Source organism: Centropristis striata, chromosome 23 (genome assembly GCF_030273125.1).
Source record: "Centropristis striata isolate RG_2023a ecotype Rhode Island chromosome 23, C.striata_1.0, whole genome shotgun sequence".
Taxonomy (NCBI): domain Eukaryota; kingdom Metazoa; phylum Chordata; class Actinopteri; order Perciformes; family Serranidae; genus Centropristis; species Centropristis striata.
In genome coordinates this window covers 17,161,964-17,174,682 of record NC_081539.1, presented here as the reverse complement: position 1 = coordinate 17,174,682, position 12,719 = coordinate 17,161,964, and the positions used below count along the sequence as shown (strand labels likewise).

Sequence of the window (12,719 nt, the reverse complement as noted above, 5' to 3'; positions counted from 1 at the left end):
GTTGATATATTAAAATCAAGATGTCATTTATGTGATAATTATTTGCCCTATTCAGGACCTGCATTAACAGAATTACAAAAAATATTGAGAAAATATTAGATTTCCAACCTTTCATTTCGCTTTCATTGTATGCAGAACAATCACGTCTTTCAAGCTTAGATCTACATCATATCATTGTGTTCGGCAAAACGCTCAGCCTCTACTTTCAGTTCACAGATAATGATATAACCATGGCAACAGAGACACCTTGGGAAAGGGCAGGAGGAAAACTTCGACATTACTGTCAGTCAAAACCCATTTTTTTCAAATAGAAAATAAAAGTCTGCTTATTATTTCACCTGACTTGCTGAGTAACACCTTGAAACTTCAATATAGCTTTGAATATAAGACCCAGCTGTGAGTCCTATTACATTAATCACAGTTGATGCTCTTATATGTTTCACTTACCCAACCTTACTGGCAACTTTAAGCTACACGTATAGACACTTTCCCACAATATACAAACAATGCTAATCGGTGAAGCAGACACGCATTATCAAAATAATTTCAGGTTCCTCTGATCAACCCTGTCAGTTAACATAGTCATCAATAGGACTAATGTTCTGCGAGGACATATTGAGTGACACGCCATGGCCCAGAGTGTGAAAACCTTCAAAACATCGAAGAAGTGCCAACCCTGAGACTTGCCCTAACCTTGCCTTGAGCCGTGTGTTGATGAGTCTTCAGTGTGACTGAAACTTCAAAGGCATTTCAGCTCACTAAGCAGAGGATGCTCCTTCTCTCTCATCTTCACTCAACTGAATCCCTCTGCAGAAGGACATTTTGATGGTTTGGAAAAAAGGAAAAGAAAAGTTTGCTTGGCACTTTCTTGGAACAGATTTGACCACTGTGGATGGAGGGCAAATGAAATGCTGCTATCATTAAAGTCATTAACTAGTTAGTTTGATCCCAAAATGGTAAAAACAAGATGACAACCGATTGAAGTTAAATGAAAGAAGAGCTTGCAGTGCATACATTTCTCCTGATTAATTCTAATGATTTAAAACCTACAGCACCGTTTACCAATCGTGAAACGGCGAGAATAAATGTTATCATACCATCAATTCCATGAACGAAAATGAAATCAGCATCACATCAGAGGTCTCTAATTAAATCAGTGTTTTGCATATTTGAGAATTGGTACATCTCAGCACACAGCGAGCAATAGTGAGGGCGTTGTGAGGCGAATAAATAGCAAGTCCCTGCTTAGTTTTGTGCTCGCAGACAAATGGAGGCAGGAAAAGTGTGTTCTTTTCAAAGGCCGCCTGCAAAAACCTGATGGATGCACAAATTAACACACAGAGGAGAGAGGTTGCAATCCAAAGCCTCCAATGTTATAATTACAGCTCTTTCTTCCTCCTTGACAAACACAAAGGGGGATTTTTCTCACTCCCCGCTCACATCCTCTTTCTCCCTCTCTTCTCCACCTCTCACAGCACAGCTTGGCGAGCTGGCATTAATTGCTCCAAAAAGCTGTGGAAGCACAACAAGTACTTCTCATCCTGGTATAATTGTGTCTGTAGGAGTTGGAGGGCTTGAGAAGAAAGAGGGCTTTGCTGCTTACAGGAAAGGCTTTGTAGTACGTCTTGGGAGCTGAGAACATTTGAAAGAAGCATGGGATGATGGCGCGCTCTGGTGGGCAGAGAGTGGAAGAAAAGTTACTCATTTAGGGTGAAAGAAATACTGTATGTATGGAGAATATAAGACAGCGAGTCACACACAGGAATAGGTGCTTTATTCTATCATTCCCATATTTCACAATCTTGTCAATTAGCACAAAACAACTTCATATCATTGATCTCCATTTCTGTTTTAGTTAGAGCTTTTTTCAAATCTGATTTATTGGGGTCTTGGGAGAACCCCAGTGAAAAACACACAATTAAGCCTATGCAGTTTTAATAGATGGAAATACTTATTGAGTTCATGTTTTCCATTGGTTGTAATTTAAGTATCACACGTTATCAGGGGGATAGGGGCACCTGTCAGTCATTTTGAAGGAGACAGTCAGAGATTTCCTTTGTCGATAACCTTAAATATACTGCTCTTCTTGAGGTAAGATGATGTTCAAAGTCAGAAATACAAAAAATGATTTCATATCAGCATAGCATGAGCCAAATTGTTGAATATGCTAACTGTCTGTAGTGTGTGGTGTTCATAGTTCTATGTAAACACTATTAATTTTGCATTATGTACAATTTTTAAAAATCTAAATTGCAGTTACATTAACTTCATCTGTTAACTAAACGCTAAATATTTATTTAATATGTATTTGGCTTACAAAATAAATACAATAAAAAATAATGTTGACTTTAAATTACTGAAAATTTAAATGAAAAACAATCAATGGATGGTAAATAAGTTTTACACAATATGCAAATAATAATCTGTTTCCTGCCTTCAGATGAAATGAATTACATACCTAAAAAAATTTAAATTTTTGCTCAGATGGTTGTTTTTTTACAGTAGTTTATTCGTTATATTTACTCTTTGCAGTCCCAGTATGTTAAATATGTTGGCAGGCTGAGGGTTGTACATAATAGCTTGAAGGGATTATCAGAACACTTTATTATCTATTATTATTATTATTATTATTATTATTATTATTATTATCACTTGAGTGTGTAAACAGTCTGCAAAACTCACGATGAAAATCAATTTTTAATCATTTCATTCATTTAATTTTAAAATAATCATTGTCATCATATCATTGTCTCCTTCGTTTTCTTTTTTTCACATTTCAGAGTCTATAATTACATTTAACTGCCCTAAAAACCAGGAAATTCCACATATTCTGTCATCACATTATATAAAATGCACCTTCGCATCAGTGCTCCTTTCCCCCCCATCCCTCTCACTCTCACAGCCTTTCCCCTGTCCTGTGCATGAGCACAAATGCAGCTGCAGTTGTTTGGCTGAAATAGTGTTATGTGGCTCAGTCTGCTTCCCATTTACAGAGCCAGGGTTTTGTGTGAACACCGGGATTTTTTTTCCAGCACTTTGCGGCAATATTTTCTAAACATGACAAAAAATGAGTCGGCTGAAAATTGTTGACTACACCTTCACTTAGCATGTAGGACCCTGATAAGAGCTGCCCTGTTGACTAAAATAAAAATTCCTTATAATTTGTGGGGGGAGGGGTTTACAGTCATAGTTGTAGAGCCTTTTATTCTACCATCGTGTTTGTGAAGTTTACACTGTACACTCATTACACCGTACCGGTTTTATAAAGGCCCCTATGACTGATATTGACTGCATATATTTAAATATATTTATTGATGTTCATACTACCACATGCAACAACTTGTTTAACTTATTTAACATGCTAAAATATTTTTTCTCCAATGTGCAATATCTGTAAAATGTAAAGTACTCTCAGGAAAATAAACAAACACAAAAAATGTATATTGATAATAAATGCTAAATAGCAGAAATGTATGTATAGAATTTTGTATATTCTTATTCTGTCTTCTATATGTCTATGTGTCTGTATCTGGAGTTGCTGTGACAACTAAATTTCCCCACTGCAGGATAAATAAAGTAATATCTTACCTTGTATAATATGGCATTATCTAATTTGTTGATAATGAATCATCATGTAAACGGCATTTTACTATGAAGAAAAATAGGAGGTAAATTATTCATATATCACTTCCTGCATGAAACCTGTTGTGTTTTATGTATGTTGTTTATTTCTGTTAAATACTAACATGGAAAGTAACTGTTAAATAAATGTAGTGGAGTGAGAAGTACAATACTTGCCTTGGAATGCAGTTGAGTTGTATATAAAGTGGCATTAAAAGGAAATACTCAAGTACTTAAGTTAGCTTCCACTTCTGCCTGTATGACCATGTTCTGTTATACATTCCGGTATTTAACTCTGCAGTTGTGCTGTGATGGTAACTAACCCAGGTCAGGCAGTGCTGCTGCCTCCCACATAGCAAGCATGTTGATGTGGTGTCAACTTCAAGTCTATTTATTGTACACCTTTGATATTTTATGGCCAAACCGACCCGCCTGGCACCAACACGATTTACTCTGTCAGTAATAGGCTACAATGCAAAGCAGATGTGGAAATGGAGCTGCTGCTACTTTATCTACATGTGTTTATTTAGGCACACATATGCAAACAAAAAGGAAATATCTCCTTGTGCTGAAGGAGAAGTTAATACTTGAGTGTGTGTGATACTGTAGTGTGAAGCATAGAATTATTGGTGGAATGGAACTTAGTACATTTGCTCAAATACTAGTACATTTGTGAGGTACTTGTACTTGAGTCTTTCCATTTTATGTAACTTTATAGTTTTACTTCACTATTTAAGAGGCAAATATTGGACTTTTTACTCCACTATATTTAGCTGCCAGCTTTAGTGACTTTTCAGGTCAAGATTTATTTATTTATGTTAGAATATTTTATTGTTCAGGTCAAGATTTAACATAAAAAAATGTAAAATGTAAAATTATGACATGTTTACAGATTAAACCACGTTTAGTTAAAATTAGCCCTACCTCAGTAAAATGCTGCTTATATAAATGCATCAATATTATTATTATTATTAATAATACAATATATTTAGAATATATAAAGCAATCTGAGTGGGATCCATTCTGCATTATGAGTACTTTTACTTATAATACTTTAAATGCATTTTGTTGCTGATACTTTTGTACTTTTACTTATAGTGCAGTAGTTGTGCAGTGTGGTATTAGTACTTTTACTTCAGTTAGGGATCTAAATACTTCTTCCACCACTGCAAGTAATGCATATATTTCTGAGGCAAGTGAGTAAAAACACAAAGGCATGGTTTGCGCTAAACATGGATAATTTTTATTTAGCTAGTGAGTTACCTAGAGGAGAAAACTGTCACATCCTTTGCAGTTGATGTCTTGCCGTTTTGGGGGAATCCCAGTCAAGCCAAGCAGGAGAGGTGATGTGGGGATTCTCCCAAAAGTGCTTAGAGTTGCTGAGGACAGACAGCCTGATTGAGCCTGAGGTTCGGTACAGTACATCAACATCAGAGCAAAGACAGTCACCCACAGGGCCCAAGGAGGCCACCGCTAGTTCTACCAGAGCAGCAGGTTTCTCCTCAGACAAATGCACTTCAGAATGACAGAATCACAAGAGAGAAAAAAACAAAGATGTGCACTGGCCGGTGTTTGCCAGCCTGCTGCATAATCGTAATCTTTTGGTACACAGAAACAGATGCAGAAAGGAAGGAAGGGAACAGGTAGAGGGAGGATACATCCTATGATTGGCATGATTGTGGCTGTTTCCCAATTATTTCATCCCACCTGTCAATCATCCAAACCTCTGTCTGAGGAGGATCAGACAGCTGAATACAGATTCAAGTAAAAGATTAATTCATACAGATCATCTTTAATTCTCTTCAGGAGCTGATGAGGCTCGCCGATATCCCAAACATTTGAGGCATTAAAAAAATTACAAATAAGCCTGGTGAAATCTTCTGACTACTTTGGTTAGTCAGTTAGTTGCTCACAAACAAAATCAAAGAAGAAGAACACAGAGTTAGAGAGTTAAGGGTACTGGTAGAGGCTGTTTAGGAGGACTGAAAGTGCTTTAAAGACAGTTTTCAAAGTGGGTTACGTTCTTTTTCTCGTGAGACAGGAACACGGGGTTTGATGCACCAGTCAACGGATACAGATGAGTCCATCTATTGTCATGTTCAAGTGTTCAGATACATTGTCGTCTTCAGCGGAAAGATTTGTGAGAGCCTTTCCTCCTTGTGGTTAGGCAAATTTTATTTAAGGTCCTACGTCATTAGTGTTGCAGTTCTAGCAGAGAGCTTGCTTGAAGGTTACTGTTTATTTCTATTGCGCTCCTGGTGAGAAAACAGAAAGACATGATCAGTGGATGGTATCAGAACAAGAGCAAAAAAGGGACATGAACATAAGCAGCAGCAGCAACATCAGAGCTGTCGTCTTTCATTTACAGCATAAATGTGAAAAGACACTTCTTAGGCTTCCACTAATAGTTTGTTTAATACTGTCAGGTACAGATGCATTAGATGTCTGAGGTGAAATTGGGAATAACAGTAATGAAGTCTGGGATTCTACGATTCTAAATTTAATTTAAATTATTTAAAATCAAAACTAGGATCATCAAACCTAGAAATCTAATTGTATGTCCTATGTATTCTACATTCAAAAATAATATGGCAGTTATATCACATTTAATACCATGCAGCCTAACTTTTTGAAGAAGAATTTGAAGATGCAAATGGCAGTTGTCAGGGAATAAATCTTTATGAATCAAGACTTGATATTCTAACAATGGCAAAGCCATCAGTGCTGAAATAGAAATTGTTTTTTTTTTTTTTTTAAATCTAATGAATTGTGACCTTAAAAATCAATTGTCACATCTTTCTGTGCTGCAGCTTTGATCTAGTGAGAGATCCTGATCATACTACTGTCAGAAACAATGTCAGAAATAACCAGGAGCAAAAGGGTAAGACTGCCTCCAAATTCAATGTATTTGAAAACACCATTAAGAGGGCAGAAAATAAATTGTGGAATAGTGTGTGTAAATGCCTCCAAACTTCAAGCATCAGAGGTAAAAAAAAAATATGCTCAAAACTGCCCCATGATTTTTCTTTGTTAATTTCCAACTTTGTCAGAGATGATAAAAAGTAATTTATAAAAGGTAATCACTATTGATTAGACTTCTTAGAGAAGATGTATCATATTAAAGCCTTTATTATATCCATTCTGAAAATCTCATTAATTACTCAGGACAATCTTTCTATTTTGAGTACATTCAAATGAAGAAATTATAAATAGAATATATTATTTGTAGGAACTACTTTTTCATCAATAACAGCTCAAAAGATTAGTAATACGTTGACAGCATGAGTGATTTGGGGACTGAAGTTGCAGTCAAAATGTGCTGCTGAAAGTAAACTAAAAATAAAGGTTTTTCCAATTCAGTTCTGACTATTTGAGAACAGCTGTCTCTTAAGAAATGTAAAACCAAATGTGTGTAATGTGTTGTTCCTTTTTGTACAGGTTGACTTCCTGTTCTCAGTGGAATGTACTGGTTTCAAAACCAAGTGTTTTGTATATTGTTCTGAACATTGTATTCCAGTATGAGCACACAGTTTAACTTAAAGACATCACAAACAATCATGCAAGAATATAAATCATGATTAATTATTAACAACAACAACAACAAAAAAAGATATTAAAAGGCTCCTCAAATGAAACAACCTGGGACAACCAAGATGGCAACCATTTATCTTATTTTTGGTCAAGTCTATGGACTGAATAAACAGTAAATTGTATGTATGTGCTACATGTTTTCTACCTGGAAGTTATAGTAAACAAGCATTGTGATTGGTTCTATAATTCTTAGTGTTGATACAGTTACACTACACTGGCAGAAAAAACTAATCAATCACTCAAGTAAGGATGCCTTTAAAAAAAATGTTAAAAGGACAAACCAAAATGTTTAGTTATGTTTACACTGCAGCTTGTAGTAATGTGAGTCTCAAAATTACATAAGTAATCACAACACACCTCAAATATCAATACCGTAGGGTGTGTAATCGATTTTAAAAAAAATACAGTGTTTTCTTTGAGGAGTGGGTGTCCATGTCAGTGGTCGGGGGAAAGCCCTGTGAGACCAGTGTAACTGTTTCCCCAGAATGGCTGCTCAGACTGGGCTGTGGCTCCGGGGACTGCAGACTGGTATTCACCCCAACACAGCCCGAGCTTCCTTATTACAGTATATCCAGAAGACGGAAGGAGATAACCTCTAATTGCCGAATTAGTTATGCTAATAAAATCCTGCAAAAACATTTAGATCCAAAGTTATCTTTTAAAAAAACACTTTGGGAAAGTGTTATAGTGCAGGTAGCTGTGCTGGTTTGACACCTCTCAAAGTTCGGGAAGGACAGGCCAAACAATAGAGAACAATTAACCTTGTCAGGGGAAGGAGGGTGAGGCCTCAGCTGGGCCGATCCTGTCATGTAGGAGGTCAGGGCTACAAAAGCAGCACAGCGCAACGCCTGCCCAACGCAGGATGAAACAGGCTTTCTACTGACAGGTTGTTTTCAGAAGCCTGAAAACATTGACTTGAAATATTTATGAGAAAGTAACCCGGCGCATATTAACAAGGTCAGCAGAGAGGAGTCAATACAGCATCAATGGAGCACCAGCAGTGGGGGAGTGGGAGAAAAGGAGGGAGCGGGTCAGGGGGGGTTTCTAAACGCAATTAGATTAGCATACTGGTGAATCTAAGAATGGATGCAGCAGAATGCTAGCAGCGATAACAAGTTATTCTCTCCCTGGCTGCTGTTTTTCTACAGCAGTAGCATCCCACTGAGTTTTTACCACTTAGACTAACATTCTGTGGTACACCACTGTTATTACCACTGTCTGAAACATATTTTAGTTTCCCCTCAAAGGGCGCAGACTTACACTGTGTGAGCTTTTTCAGATCCATGTGCACACACAAATGTAATCACGCATTTTTATCATGTATTTCGCTGGGAAACATTTCTTTTTAAATCAACCGTTTAGAACATCTGAGGCAAACTGTACCAACTCTGAGGCACGCTGCAGCCAGTTTGCAGGCCGAGGGCTTATGTTGTTAAAGACTAATAAAGCATGAGGAGCCTGTGGAGAGCACAGAGGCTTGGCGTTCAAAGGGAGATCAGAGCCTACATCTGCCTTTGTCTGAAAGCAGGAATGCCAGGAATGCGGGCTATTTCAGGAAACCTTTATGCATTTAACTCCACTTGGGCAGATCATCGCAATCTCAACAGCACAAGATGGCTGATGAGGAATCAGGGTTTCCTGAACCTGCCTATGAGTAATGGTGGCCTGTCAATCTGCTGACGGGCCTCTGGGAGCTTCCATTTACACCAGGCTGTTCATTCAGCCACAGGATGTTACAACCACTGTCTAAGAGCAGGTGGAACAAGATCAGCTGATTATAGTCTGGCAACAGCCTGTAGCAGTGACTCAGGGAAAGTAACCTCCCTTTAAAATAAAGGGTAACCAAACTAAACTGTCTCATGCATACAAACAAGCTATTTACATAGGACAGGGCTATTTATATGTATCTCACCTTCCTCAGAGCCTCCTCCTCTTCCTGACGTTTCTCATAATGTGCAAAGTCATCAAAGATTGAGGTGGTATGCTTGTAAGTGGCGATAATTTTAAGCACTTGTTTGGCCTTCTCCAGAGGCACTTCCTGAGTGTCCCTGGAGTTGGTCACTGGCTTGTTGTCATTGTTTTCCAGCCGGATGTGTCGCAGCTGGTTGTTGGGCACGTCTTTGATGAACGCCCACTTTACCTCAAACTTTCCCTTCCACTTGTCCTGAGACCAGACGCCTGCATAGGCATTGTAGTCCACCGGTGAGCGCATCTCAGCCACGCCACAGAAGTGCCCACTGCCATTGACACTAAACAACAGGTACAAGGGCCCCTTGTTGCCCAGTGAGCGGTAGGCACCATCCAGACGCTTGTTGCCGTGTTCTGTACTGCACCAGATGGAGTACTTGATTGAGCGGTGGATGTCATCTTCAGAATAGCTCTTGATAATGAAAACACGTCCATTTTTCAAGTTCCAGTCAAAGTCTTTGGGGTTGTAGTTGTTGAGGGCGCGGAGTTTCTCCAGCACGGGATGCACTTCCCCAGAGCAAGGGGAGGCACTCAGTGGGACTCCCCCACCCAAACCAAAGCCCTCACCTCGGTTCCTGGGAGCCACCCAACGGTTCGGGGGTGGACCGGGCTGCTGGGGTTGTTGCTGATGAAGGGGCTGTGGGGGGCCAGGTTGAGAAGAGAGGTGCATGTGTGGAGGGCCAGGGGGCATAGCCTGGGGGTGTTGGGGGGAGTGGAGAGAATGGAGCTGGAAGGGCTGGTGTTGGTGTTGGTGTTGGTGGGGCTGGTGTTGGTGTTGATGTTGATGTTGGTGTTGGTGTTGGTGTGGAGGCTGAGGGGGCAATGGGTTCTGCAGTAAGGGCTGGGGCTGAGCTAGGAGAGGCTGCTGCACCATAGGCTGCGGGGGCATCATAGTCTGAGCTAACGGGGGCTTGTTCAAAGAGCCCTTATCGTCCCAAGTACCAATGTTCATATTGTGCTTTATGGGGGGTGGGGGAATGGCGCCTCCACCCATCCCCATGTTGGCTTTGGGTTTGACCTTGGGCTGTGGCTTGGCCGGCTTCTTGGCAATAGCTGCCCAGGAGGCAGGTTTAGGTGCGGACGAGCTGACAGACGGGGGGAGGCTATTGGCTGCCATACTGCTCATACCCGCTGTGCCTCCAAGGGGTGAGCCCACGGTTTTGGTGACAGCTGCCACCATGTCCGTACCTAGTTTTAAGCCTGTCATACCTTGCTCAATGCTGTTCAGCACCGGGACTTTACTTAGCTGGGTGTCACTTCCAAAGCCCGCCTGTCCGTCCGTGATGGCCCGACCTAGCGAGCTGGGGGCGTACCCATAGCTGTTACTGTACACTGAGCTCTGCGTGGACTGACCCTGAGAGACACTGGTACCCCAGGTGGAAAAGTCTGCATTACCAGGAAAGAAGTTGAAGCCATGCTGGCCCAGGAAGGGAGGGGTGTTCCCCAGGGCACCTGGCTGGCTGAAAACACCATCAGGGATGAAGTGCGGCTCGCCATTGCTCATCTGTCCATAGGTAGTTAGGTAGGGCATCGGAGGGTCTCCAGCTGTTGACCAAGCCGCCTCCCCCAGAGAGTAAGGGAAACCAATGGAAGGAGCATAGTAGCTGGGCATGTAGGGGTCAGACATTGGCGGATAGCTGTTACTCTGTGTGGCACAGGGAGACAGTCAGTTAATGTATTATACATGATGACAAGCAAAACAAATCAGCAAATAATTAAACATGATGACATCATATTATGAACAGTAAATATAGATTATGAGTTAAGTTACAGAAACATACAGTGTGTCATCTTTGTAAACAAACAAAATACTCAAAGCTTTAACTGTATTATTGCATTATTATGTTTAATAGCTGCCAACTTAAATATTAAACAAGTACTAGGTACATTGTCGGTCTGGACAAACCATATTGTGATTTATTAAATTATAGGACCTTACCTGATTTGTCTGGCCGCTTAGATAAGGCTCAAAATCATCATCATTTACACCATCCTTTTGATGCATTGATCCGTTTTGCACTAGGGATGAAAAGACAGGACAGGAAATTAGCATATGTACTGTATGTGTACTGTATGTGTATCATATGTACTGTATTGAGTCACAAATACTCAGAGCTGGGTAGGTAGTGGTGAAATCTAAAAAAATGACAAGATCTCAGTGTGGGTGTAACATTATCAAAACAAATGCAGAATTAGGGACAGTTACGAATGAATAAGAATAAATAAGCTGCAGTTTGAAAGCACAATCACGAAGCAGTTACCCTGATAGCATGTTAGCTTATTTTAAATCAAGGCACAGGGTTAAAAGCCTTACCTTTATTGCCTTGTCCTTTAGGTCTCTGAAATAATGGACAGCACAGGAACAAGATATGTTGTCAGATCACGACAGGAAACAAGAAGCACTTACACACAGAGAGAGCAGGCTGTATCCTACGTAAATAAATATAACAGTCGATTGTAGTAACCTCAAGCTAAAGCCACCAGCCCGGATGTTCACATTTACAGGTTGCTTCGTGTTATTGACCGGATGTCAAACGCTCTGACATCCACTAACTAAACGGTGCCGCATTGGCAGCCGGCTACAGCTAGAGTTGGTTTGCAATACAGTCGGCCTACATTACAGCTAATAGCTACCATATATCAAAGACTTTTTAGCCTGTTTGATCTGGCTCGACGAACCGGATCAAACTGTTGTCGGCAAAGTTTCATTTCGCCGCACGGCTAATTTATATAGCAATATGTGTGCTGTCAATACACGAACCTGATCGACTGTGGTCGCAGACATCCTCCAGGAACCGAAACTGATGGCTGTTTGTGAGACTGTCCACGGCTTCCCCCTGCCTCTCTCTGCTCTCCGGTGCTTTCCTGGCTCGTCTCTCGGGTTGTCCAATCACTCTGTAGCGGCTACAAGGCGGCGTTTTCCTCCCGTGGTCAGACCTGACGACGATCTGCTTCTGCTTGTTACAAACGGCGACTTTGTGTCTGTGGAGAAGGCGTCAGTTATTATCTGCGATCCTGCCACAGATGGTCTCTAACAGTCTATCTGAAACTGACTAGTGTCTTACTGGAATATCCCTTACCATTTTCCACAATGGCGGATAGGCTTTTTACTCCCGCTTCCGTTCCGTTCTGCTGCTCCGTGACCTTCCGCCTGTGACGCTCTGAGTCATGTTACAAACTGACACTTCACATGACAGTCACAAACACACAACAAGTCCCCTGCTACTTACATTATATTCTCTATCTAGAGCAATGTTTAGCCTTTTTACCGACCTGCTATTATCCCTGTGACATATCAAAATAACAGTCACCTCTGCATTGGAGAGCCTCTTTTAGCTTAGCCTCTACATGCCAAACACAGTAATGCACGGACGCCTGCATTCCTATGGGAATAAACTAAAAATAGGCTAATGCAAAATAAAATGCATGTAAAATAATAATAATTAAGAAACACTACTGTAACTGTGCTGCATTACACTTTTGAGGTACTTGTATTTTCTGCAACCTTCCACTAATTATTTAGTGTAGTATTTTATTTT

General features: G+C 40.4%; 1 protein-coding gene across 2 annotated transcripts; it reads right to left on the bottom strand.

The window, feature by feature from the left end:
* Positions 1–4,988: 4,988 nt before the first annotated feature.
* Positions 4,989–12,442, bottom strand: ythdf3 (YTH N6-methyladenosine RNA binding protein F3). Of its 2 annotated transcripts, XM_059326496.1 has the most exons (6): positions 12,261–12,442; positions 11,942–12,162; positions 11,495–11,519; positions 11,120–11,199; positions 9,125–10,825; positions 4,989–5,876 (listed from the first exon to the last, which is right to left on the bottom strand). In XM_059326496.1, the coding sequence occupies exons 2-6, from the start codon at positions 11,963–11,965 to the stop codon at positions 5,853–5,855; spliced, it is 1,854 nt and encodes a 617-aa protein (XP_059182479.1). In that variant the 5' UTR covers positions 11,966–12,162; positions 12,261–12,442; the 3' UTR covers positions 4,989–5,852. The 2 variants fall into 2 exon arrangements, with proteins under 2 accessions (XP_059182479.1, XP_059182478.1); XM_059326495.1 differs by having other exon boundaries at positions 11,942–12,284.
* Positions 12,443–12,719: the final 277 nt, after the last annotated feature.

Bases quoted from the DNA above. Each gene is read 5' to 3' on its own strand.
- ythdf3 (XM_059326496.1), bottom strand. From the start codon at position 11,965: ATGTCTGCGACCACAGTCGATCAG. The intron at 11,520-11,941 runs GTTCGTGTATTG...CCATTATTTCAG, and splicing joins CTGCGACCACAGTCGATCAG to AGACCTAAAGGACAAGGCAA. The intron at 11,200-11,494 runs GTAAGGCTTTTA...TTTCATCCCTAG, and splicing joins TAAAGGACAAGGCAATAAAG to TGCAAAACGGATCAATGCAT.